General features: G+C 36.4%; 1 protein-coding gene across 1 annotated transcript; it reads left to right on the top strand.

The window, feature by feature from the left end:
* Positions 1-4,284: 4,284 nt before the first annotated feature.
* On the top strand, positions 4,285-8,869 carry LOC130054095 (uncharacterized). The gene is made up of 2 exons (XM_056162533.1): positions 4,285-4,361; positions 7,003-8,869. Exons 1-2 carry the CDS (start codon positions 4,300-4,302, stop codon positions 7,364-7,366), a joined length of 426 nt encoding a protein of 141 aa, XP_056018508.1. The 5' UTR covers positions 4,285-4,299; the 3' UTR covers positions 7,367-8,869.
* Positions 8,870-12,006: the final 3,137 nt, after the last annotated feature.

Raw genomic sequence — 12,006 nt, 5'->3', positions numbered from 1 at the left:
CGGGAGATGTGAAAAAAGTTTGTTTTTTTCTCTCGAAATTTCCGACCCAACCAAGTCATTTGAAAAGAAAAGACTATGTAAACTGTGGATCCATCATTTGTGTAATGAGAATTTGAGATTCGAAACATTTGTATGAAGAAATGTTTGCCGTCTGCCTGGTTTGCGACTTGACTGAACGCATTTTCTCAATTTCTTCTTGCGAAAGAACGGGCTGAAATCTATACAACTCAAATCTTAACTGTTCGTTACTTGTCATGTTTACAAGGCTACTGATGAAATAAACCGGAACAGACGGTGGGACGTCATAAATTAAACATCAATGGCCGCTCACTTAGCGGCGGGTAATTTAAAATATATGATAGATTAATATTGATTTAATCGTTAAGCAAGGATTTTTGTTGTTAAATTTACGATAGCACGATAGCAATAAGTGATACTTTATTCATAAAAACAACAATGTGATTCAGGTTTTCCTTCCCTTTAATTATGTTCCCCAAACAAAGTTTGGGAACATATTGTTTTTACTCTGTTTCTTATTATTAAGGTCTTCCGTCTCAACGGAAGACCTTATAGTGATTCTTATGTTTCTTTTCCTCTATTATTAGGGTCTTCCGTCTTCAGTGGAAGAACCTTCTGTTATTGTATTGTTGATTTTTCACTTTTCTTATTATTTGCATTCTTTTATTTTTCCTTACCGATTTTGTGCAGAGGATTTCTCGGAGATGGTTGGATCGATTTGCTTTGCTTCAATTTTTCAGAGTTGATGCATTGCCATCTGAAGTTTATATTTCCGTTTCAATTTCTGAAAATTCACTTTCGGTCGCAAGTTACGTCCGATTTATCGTTTTTTAAAAATGACATATTGTCCAGACGATTTTTCATAAACCGTCAAAGATTGAGTCTTGAAACTTTCAGGGATGATAGATGATCACTAGTACCTTTGTAATAAGGTTTATCATTGCGATCTGTCACTTCCGGCCGTCACCGGAAGTGAACAAGAGAAACGTCAAATTTTAAAATTATGCTTTTGAAACAAAACTTGCATAGATAAATTAGGTCTCTTTCGGCGTTTCAGAAAATGTTAGACTTACCGGAAGTTTAACCAGCAACTTCCGGGTTTTAGAGGAAACCTTCGAAAAAGTAGGTTTTTCTTTGTCCTAGTATATCTCGCTTATTTATCAAGTTTTTAATAAAATGTTTACAGAAGTTATTGCCAATTTCCATATCTAGGGTACCCTTTAGTACTTTTTCAAAATTCACTTCCGGTTGTTCGTTAGAGCTAAATTTCCGTTTCTCAAATGACATTTTGTCCAGGCGTTTTCTCATAAACTGTTAAGATTGAGTCTTGAAACTTTCAGGATGATAGATGGGGACTTGTAGCTCGGTAATAGGGTTTATCATTGCGGTCCGTCACTTCCGGCGGTCACCGGAAGTGAAAAAAGACATGTCATATTTCAGAGTTATGCTTCTGAAACAAAACTTGCATAGATTTATTGGGTCTCTTTCGGAGTTTCAGAAAATGTAAAACTTATCGGAAGTTTAACCTAAAACTTCCAGCTTTCAGAGGAAAATGGGTCTTTCTTTGTTCTCGTATATCTCGCTTATCTACGCAGCTATGTTAAGGCTTCCCGGGGTTTGAAATGCGTTCAAAGCATACATTGCATTGCGAGGTCGGTTTTTGGTTTTCAATTGCAATTTATATACTTAAGTACAGACAATTTATATAGAAGGTTCTTTCGGCTATATATTAACATATCTGTTATGATATCACATGACTTTGTTGATCACATGACGGTCATTTATAATTGTTTAAAGTGTTTCACATAAATCGCTTCAACGCAGCTCATTTAACAATTATTTTTAACTCTTTGTTTGATAAATGAACTCACCGTATCCTTGTGTACCCGAAATGTGCTTGGGAAAAATAGTAGTATTACTTGCGTACAAAATACACGTATTTCATGAAAAGTTCAACTTACTGACACACTTACCTACACATTTGAGAGTAATCTGTATTCAAACAAAGCCATCATACATTTAACCAAGCAAGATTCAGATAGAGAACAAACTCCTCTTACGATTTCCGTAATAGATCTCAAATGAATCCTCATAAATTACATGTACCTGCGCTAGACTCTTTTATAAACAAATCATAAATTCTACCTCTTATCACTCGTATAAAACAGAGTACATTTCAAAAGTATATTTTTCGAAAGTATTGTAAACACGCTGAATTTAAATCAAGGGTAATTAAACAAATTATTTTAAATTATTCGGACATATAAGATATTAAAATACAATTCAGACACGTGAATTTTGCAATAGCTTTCTGACATCTGATAGGCAGTTTGAAATAAGGTCTCGAGTTTTTGACACTCTCCCCGTCATAACAGCTCTAGTTTGCAGTGACATGACGTCATTTTCCATTATGAGGTCATATTGGTAGTTCAGAGAAGTGAATCCTTAACCTACCCGCGTATCAACTTTATATTACGATGTTTACAGATATTATTGACATTATCAATCTCTAGGAAACCTTTAATAATATTTCAAAATTCACTTCCGGTCGCGAGATAGGGCCGAATTTCCGGTTTTTTAATGACATTTTGTCTGGGCGTTTTCTCATAAACATTTAATGATTGAGTCTTGAAACTTTCAGAGATGATTATTGGTGACATGTAGCTTTGTAATAAGATTTATCATTGTCATCCGTCACTTCCGGCCGCCACCGAAAGTGAACGAAAGTAACGTCAAACATCAAATTTACGCTTTTGAAACAAAATGTGCATGGAATAATTTAGTGTCTTTTGGAGTTTCAGAAAATGTTACACTTGCCGGAAGTTTAAACAACAACTTCTGGTTTTTAGAGAAAACCTTCGAAAAATTGTTCTTTCTTTGCTATCATATCTCTCGCTTATAAATCGAGTGTTTGATATAATTTTCACATATATAATTCATATTATCCATCTTCAGAATATAGTGAATTTTTTTTAAAATTCACTTCCGTTCGTTAAATATCTACGATTTCCGGGGTTTTTTTCTCTAGACGTTTTCTCATAAATAATCAACAATTGAGTCTTGAAACCTTCAGGAATGTTTTATGGTGACTTGTAGATGTGGCATACGTGCTTCAATTTTGTTGCCTTTACTTCCGTCATCCAACGGAAGTACCTTAAAAATATGTAATTTTTCATTTTTTAATATTCTAATGCTCATTACATTATTTAATAGTGTGATAAGTCATACCATTTCCACCGGAAGTTGATTGTTCGAAACCGGAAGTTGTCTGAAAATTCAATATTTTTCACGGAATTTTTAGTGTGGGTTCCGACATGGTCCATTTGGAATTTTTAGTTGTTTTATGGACTCCTGAGATACTCGAAAGCAAATAAAATAAAACCGAAATTGTTTATAATTGATAAATCGTGTCTTACATGTACGTGTTTATTTCTTTGATGTATAGTCCTTCTTCACTAGTTGAATTCTTCCTGTTACGATCCTATCTCGTCAGAAATTGGACGGAAGACCTATTCGTTGCTCGTAACGAGATCATTTCTAGTTATTATTATTATTATTATTGTTCTTTTTCTTAACGATTTTGTGCACGTGATTTCACAAAAACGACTGGATAGATTTTCATGAAACTTTCAGAAAAAAATGTAAAATAGGATTCTCTAGAAGTTTTTTTTAGTTATGAAAAAATCACTTCCGGTCGCAAGTTACGGCCGAATTCCGTTTTTCAAATGACATTTTGTCCGGGTGTTTTCTCATAAACGATTAAAGATTGAGGTTGTAGGTGTATGGTACAAATGCCTGTTGAATGACATCAATAAAAGTGCGGAATCATACACACGTGCGCGTGTATGCACGTGCAACGCTTTCTTTCATTTTTTGGTACTAAAATGACCATATTGAACGTAGTACATGTAATTAAAGGCTAAAATAAAATGATTTTTTGCTGTAGGTTTACAATGACATCACTGTTTAATTGGGGGAGGTTTGGGGAACATATGTAACGGTCCCCGTTACAATTAGAACTAGTTTTGGCATTATTAGCGAGAGTAGTGAGAGCGCTAAAATTGAATGATGCTAACAATTTAGTCCATATCGAAGGTAATAGGCATCTTTCCAGGAATTATAAAGTCGCTAAGATTAGCTCTCACTATATATATATATACCCATTTTTACGGAACAATCGCTAAATTTGTGTCTCATTAACAATACCACTTATACGATATGCTGTTGGTATATGTATCCATATTGTTTGTCTTAGGAATATGGACGGTGAATGTACCCTTCATGGTCGTCGGTTTTGCTGGAGCAGTCCTTTTGGTGACTATTGCGGTTATTCTTGTGAAGAGGTAAGTTGGTCATTGATTAATCTAATGGTCTCCTTGGATGATCGTCTATTCCACTCAGTTATACTTCGAATGGTTGTTAATGTATTGTATTCAAAGTAAATGTTTGCAAATCGATAAATAATTGCGTTTTGATAATCGAAATCTTCAACAATAATGTTCATGTATCACATAGATGTACACAACAGTGAAATGTCAGCGTTTTTGTCCTACGTTCTTCGTTTCAATTCAAATTGATACTGTGACAGTGTAATATAAAATTAGATACTTCGGAAATAGAAAGATAGTATCTGACAAAAGATTTACAACTGAATTGATTACAGGATGAAAGCCCACACATATTTCAAATAAGATATCACTCATATGTTGAATTGATGTATTCCGAGTCGTTCACTTCTGCTTTCATCTTCGTTTGCCAAGGGTTTACGATCCGCTCCGCTTCTCTACAACCCTAGGCTGCGTTACCGCGATTTTCGTGACAACAATTTGCTACATATGATTGGATGCAGGCCAAGTCCCCTGCAGAGAGCGTGTTAAGTCAGAACACGTTCAAGACGGAGGAATGTGTAAACAATTACTTAGCTTTAGTTGTCTTCAAAACGCTTCCATTTAATCAGCTTTTTATAGTCTCCATACAACATGGTGGTGTGTAGACTGTGGAACGAACCTTTGCTTACGAAAAAATGTGTAACTCACTGGTTGCAGCTATTTTTATTTTACAACACACAAAGTGTAGCTGAAAAACGCATTTTCATTGGTTGTACATGATGTAAACCAAACAGTTTGTTTTCTCCATCCGCTAGAGGACGCCACTCAAAGCTAATGCAACCAAGAGTTGTAGAGAAGCGGGACAAATCGTAAATCCTTGGCTAGCGAAGATGTTCTGCTTTATACTTATGACAAACGGGATGACTTCAGCTTCTCTATCGTCAATTTTCCATACTTCTGTAGCAATATTCCATTATCACATGAATATGGTGTTTATAGCTCTCAACCGATACGATACTTACCTCTTGTGTATTGAATCATGTAGCTATAGGAAAGTGACGATAGAGAAGCTGCAATCATATATTTTTATGCCCCGGAGATCGAAGAGCGGGTGCATATTGTTTTTCTCCTGTCTGTCATTCTGTATTTTTGTCTGAAACTTTAACCTTGCTAATAACTTTTGAACAATAAGTGCTAAAGCTTTGATATTTCACATGCGTATTCCTTGTGACCAGACCTTTCCGTGGGTACCAACATTTTTTACCCTTTGACCTTGGAATTAGACCTACTTTTAAAACAAAATTAAGCTTGCTAATAACTTTTGATTAGTCAATAGTGTGTGCTAGAGCTTTGATATTTCACATAAGTACTCCTTATGACAAGACCTTAGCGTGGGTACCAACATTTTTGACCCAATGATCTTGGAGTTCGACCTAGTTTTTGAAAACTTTAACCTTCCTAACAACCTTTGAACAGTAAGTGCTAGAGTTCTCATATTTGACATGAATATTCCTTATGACAGGATCCCGTGGGGATACGGGTTAGAATAGGTCCTCAGTACCCCTTGCTTGTCGTAAGAGGCGACTAAATGGGGCGGTCCTTCGGATGAGACCTTCAAAAACCGAGGTCCCGTGTCACAGCAGGTGTGGCACGATAAAGATGTCTCTCTGCTCAATGGCCATAAGCACCGAGCATAGACCTAAGCTTTGCAGCCATTCACAGGCAGTGGTGACGTCTCCATATGAGTGAAATATTCTCGAGCGGGACGTTAAACAATAGTCAATCAATCAGCCTTTCCGTGGGTACTAAAGCTTTTGACCTTGGTATTTGACCTACTTAAAAAAAATTGACATTGGTCATAACTTCTAAATGGTAAACATTAGAGTTTCATTTTGTACATGAGCATTTCTTGTGACAGGATCTTTCTACTGTTACCAAGATATGTGTCCTTGTGACCTTGACCATCTTTGGAATTGGCCATTATCGGGGGCATTTGTGTTTCACAAACACATCTTGTTGAATATTTGAACCGTACTTCAAGATGAAGAAAATTCATATATCATGGTAATTATGTAAAACTTACACGGTACTAATTTAGACGCACCAGATGCGCATTTCGACAAATAATGTCTCTTCAGTGATGCTCAACCGAAATGTTTGAAATCCGAAATAACCATAAACGTGATAGAGCTCTTTTAGGGAAAAACAGAGTGCCAAAAAGTGGACTCAAATTCGACTAAGGATAAGAGCTATACATGAGGGAGATAATTCTTAATTTTGAAATGAATTTCTAAATTTTATCACAGTAATTAAATATACATCCGTATTTTCAAGCAGCTAGTAACGAAGTACTTAGCTACTGGACTGTAGAGACCCTCGGGGACTAAGAGTCCACCAGCAGAGGCTATGCAACATGTTACAAAATCTCAGGATTAAGCATCTGCAATGACATTTTAGATTTTATGATTGATTATTTCTACACATACTTAGAACAAAATCAATATAGATCAAAGGAAGGAGACTGCAACTAATGTTGTCTCTATGAATATTAAACGAAAGGAGAGCAGTCAAGCAAATGAAAATTAATGATAATCAGATTTTTAATTAAAGTTATCAACTGTTGATCAAAAAATAATGAAATATGTATTTATTTCAGACAGAGAGTGATGAATGCGACTACCCAAGGAATTTATATGGGAGAAAGCAGACCTGTTGCTGATACCACCTCTGAAAGTTATATGAGAGTGGAAGAAAATATCTACGATGAACCTGAACGTGTTTCGTTGGATTACATTGATCCTGTTGATGATAGCGATAAAAATAACTATAGCACGAACAGGCAGGAAAGGCCACGAGAAAGAAGAGAAGATGGGTCGAAAGAAAAATCTTCAATACTGTCTCTCCTCATGACGGAAAGAAAGGAATCTGAATTCGATAAAGTGGACAGGGGATACATAGATATTGTGGAAATTGGTTCCTGCAAAGATTCGCTTCCAACATCACCACCACTAACACATTAACTACAACAGCGACAACATCTACAATGACAACATCAACCCTCCCACTACAAACGACATCACAATTAACAACAGAACCACCAGCACAATCTCCACCAGTAGAAAAGAGAAAACTTCAATTAACAACAGCACTTCCAAAACAATCTCACCAATCAGTAGCACTTGAAACAAACACCATGATACAACCAACTGTCGCAAAAGCAAATACAAGCACATCACCTTTAGAATCAGCAATATATACACAATCATCGACATCTCTTGGAGCGAAAGTAACAGAACAGCCATCATCTCCATTCACCGTCACAACAGAAATAGTAACACGGCCACATTCAGCAAAATCAGAAACAACCAAGCTATCATCAATAGCACTGATGAAATTAGCGTCAGACACCCTATCAGAACCAATAAACAGGACAGATTCAACCACACTACATATACCACGGACGAGAAAAAACGTAAAAACAAAGACGTTTTTGCAACCACAACCTACTACAACAGGACAACCAACGACAACAACAGTCGCAACAACAAGACAAACCAATTCAAAACCATACAACATATGATAGATATGTTATATTTCATATTTCAAGACTTATGATACATACATCTGTGGACGTCTATGTATACAATCATTATGATATGTGCGTATATACATGTATTACATTTGGCTTTCCCTTACTGTTCCAGAAATAATTTATGTGAATAGTGTAGAAAAAATATTTTCAACTGAAAATACAGTTCCAAATCATCAGTATTATCATCATTGATAAAAGACAGTAATGAGATGGTGGCAAATTGGTTTCTTTGGTAAATTGTTCTCGATAATATTTCTATCTGTGTGCAAACCTATCGCAATTTCCACTTCTGTCAATTGTGTCTTGAGAAGGAATTAAACAACGAAATCCATGACAGGGGAATGGAACAAGAAACTACAAATATTAAGATTGGTCTAGGCTTGACAATTCTTATTCTTCTGTTTCTGTCAATCTGTAGAAGGATGATGAGGTCTAGATATCACTAGTAGGAAAGACATCGTTGGAAAATTGCAAGGAAAAATACTTAGTTTTTCCAACAACTTCTAAATTCTCTGCGGTTTTTTCCTATAATACTTTTATCAACTATCTGCTGAAAGTCCGCTGTGACAATAGTAGTTCTGGTGCGTATCAGATGACACATTTGTCATTGGTTGGTGGATGCAAAAAAAGATTTGGTTTTGGAAAATATCCCACATTGTGTAAACTGACAAGGATGAACAGTGGAACACACACATAAAGGTTTATTTCCTTGTTTTTGTTTATTACCTGCATATATTCATCCCTTTGTTCTCTGGTTATTATTGGTCATTAACGACATATTAAATTCATAAACTGCTCATGAATTGTTTGTAACATTCTTGGCTTTTACCATTAAATTTATCACTACTTGATATAATGTGGCATTCATCATTTCACTGAATGAGTCACAAACAGATTCTAGTGTACATGTTGGAATTGTGGCAGAGGTTTTCCATATAATTTAAAATATGGCTAAGATCAAAGGAAAGAATACCGCACCATGACATCAATCTATACTTATAAATTAACACATTTTGCCAATAAACTCCTAAATGCTTTCTCCAGAGTTACTGCTTTCACCTTTAATATTGTTTCGTATGGGAGGTGAAGTCCGTAACCTATGATAGAATCTTACTTCATTAGTGAATATCGTAAAATTAATTAAAAACCTAATTTCGTTTTCGATAAACTACCCCGAAATTGCAAAAATGAGAGAAAAGTGGTGGATCTAAGTCAGTTTTATATGTATGACAATTTAAAATGATATGATATAAAGTTATTCTGTAGTTAATCGATGCTTGATTTTGATATAGAAGATATAAGTTTTGATCATTGTCGAATAAATAAGATATGCCTGTTCGTTTCCTCAATCCGTGATTTTAGTTTTGAATCAGCTTATGGAAACTTCCAGAACGAAGCGAGGCAACATCATACAACCAATTGCACATCCTCGGGCCTTTCCGGCAAGCCGAGAAGTTTCGATTGGTTGACAACATGATCAGCATAAAATTGTGTGGGTGTTCAGTGTTAGTTATGATAGTTTTGGCTAGACCAATATTTATTATTTGATGAAGATTTATACATGAAGTTATATTATTCATGTACATCTCATTCAACGAATGACGCTCCCCCCTTTCGTTGTTCTTAACCTGTTTCGTGTTTACAGAAGTCTGTTACGACTGAATTTAAACTGAATTTCGACTGAAATTATGAACAACTGTTCATTTTGTCCTTCGTCAACTATTCGGCATGACTGATTACAAGTGCATTCGTAAAATCATTATCTAATTTTCAATGCGGTGTGAGATCATTTATGTTAGACCGTTCGTGGCACACTGATTTAGATTACGAATAACTCAGTTTAACTGGTCAAGATATAGGGCTCACGAAGGGTGTGACCGGTCGACAGGGGATATTTACTTCTCCTAGGCACCTGGTCCCACTTCTGGTATGTCCAGGGTTCCGTGTTTGTCCAACTATATATTTTATATTGCTTATGAGATTTATTAGATTGATCACTGTTGGTTATCTTCACCTTTCATAAGGAACATTTAATTTGGAGCTCCAGGTGACTTCCTAATAATCAAGTTTCATTTAATCAAGATTATTTGATACATATCAAATAGTCCACAATTAATTAAGATTGGTTAATACAGTTCGTACCGTTTACGAAATAAACCTGGTTCGAAGTATCTTGCCTCTTACAATTCTGCCTAACGGGGAACGAGTTAATTTTTCATTCTGCTCAAACCATTGTGAAAAATGATTTTCTTAATGACAATCCATTGCCATCGAGCTAATTTATTAACATCGTACACTGGTATACGCAGCCAAACAATCCTTTACCAGTGCAGCAACAGGATGAAGCCACAAAAAAGGGACAGATACTGAGATAGAAGCAATTCCGATCGATTGGTTTTGTTTTTGTTTTGTCCATGGAGAAGATAACGAACTGTGACCTATCTAATACCGATAAGCAATACAATAAAACATCTCTTCCAACAATGGAATCGTCACCGCTGTCGGCGATGGGTTGCCAAACTTTGGCCTGAGTTCGGTGTTTTCTCGGCCGCTTAGCGGGGAGCCTCAGCCTCAGCGATATTTATCGTGCCACCGCCCCGTCAGGTGTGACTCGGACCCGCGGTTTAATTTGAAGGCCTGTTACAACTGTGATGGGTGCTGTGGACCTTTCTATCCTGGGCCCCACAGGACTTGAGTCTGAGACTAGGACGGCAAGGCAGTGAAGCACGGCAACGTTGTGGTCACCCCCCTCCCCCTTTAAATGCAGGAGGTACCCATTCAGCCGGTGATGGAGGTTTAATCCCGGGCGAACGCTACTCGCCTTTCTCAAGGTCAACCTGAAAAGAATCGTCACCACTGTCGACGATGGATTTCCAAATTTTGGCCTGTGCTCGGCCGCTTTGCGGAGAGCGATTTTTATCGTGCCACCACACACGGACCTTTTTAACCAGGATCTCCATGGGACTGGAGCTCGAGACAAGGACGGCATACCAGCCAGGCAGTGAAACACGGCAACGCTGGTCCTCCCCCCTCCCCCGAAGGCAGGAGTACCTATTCAGCCAGTTTTTTTGCAAGAAGAGGAATTTGGTGGATGCATTCAACTTCGACAACGAAATCAGTTTCGTTTTATGAGTGAAAAAAAATGCCATAAACTTGCATTCAAAACTTCAACTCACATTTCCTCTGCTATTTCAAAACGCAATTTATAATAACATCTGTAAGTTTAAACACACGGCATACAGTAGATGTATTATTTTGTATGTATATATGTATTAAAATATAACTTCCACCTGTGCATGTGATTGTAAACGGATGTCATGTAAATGTATATAACATTTGTAAACATGGGCTCTCACAACTCTTTTATTAAGAAAATATCGTTATGAAAATAACATACCTTGAACTACATGTATAAAAGTGATGAAAAACAACTATCTGTATAGATCTTCTATCTAGGGGTATGGGGAACCGGATAGAAAGAGGGAGGGGGGCATGTGTTGAATTATAATTCCCTAGACTATAGTATACATATATACTATTACTTTGAAATTTCAGTGACTTAAGAAATATATCAAACCTGAGGTTTCGTGTTTCACACAAAATGTAGGTTGGCAAAACCTTTTTGAAAATAATGTTAATTAATCACAAGTCTGCACATGCCCTCTCATAGGCAAATGTATGCATTGTATGTATAAGTAAGATATGTATACTACACGTATGCCCTTTTCTTGACCCACATTTTGTAAATAAAACAGATATGATGAGTCTATGGCAGATTATGAAAACATATATACATGTCATCTCATATTGCAATTTATAATTTTGAAACATTAGTATTTGAATTTTCACTGAATATGTGTTGAGGCTCAATTTTAAAATTCACTTTGTCTGACGCAGTCAATGGTATAATATAGACTTAACTGTGCAAATATCAATTATGATGATCTTTTTTCTAGGCATCAGCCTGAGGACCAATGGAGGTTAGATAGGACCAGTGCAGGTTAGATAGGACCAGTGCAGGCTAGATAGGACCAATGCAGGTTAGATAGGACCAGTGCAGGTTAGATA

This window comes from Ostrea edulis, chromosome 1, assembly GCF_947568905.1.
Source record: "Ostrea edulis chromosome 1, xbOstEdul1.1, whole genome shotgun sequence".
NCBI lineage: Eukaryota > Metazoa > Mollusca > Bivalvia > Ostreida > Ostreidae > Ostrea > Ostrea edulis.
Note: the sequence above shows the minus strand (reverse complement) of the source record. Positions and strands in the feature narration are given on the sequence as shown.

What these genes read in the sequence shown, in the direction of transcription:
- LOC130054095 (XM_056162533.1), top strand. Translation starts at nt 4,300, where the DNA reads ATGGTCGTCGGTTTTGCTGGAGCAGTCCTTTTGGTGACTATTGCGGTT. An exon ending in GCGGTTATTCTTGTGAAGAG is followed by an intron (nt 4,362 to 7,002) that starts GTAAGTTGGTCA and finishes TATTTATTTCAG; the next exon opens with ACAGAGAGTGATGAATGCGA.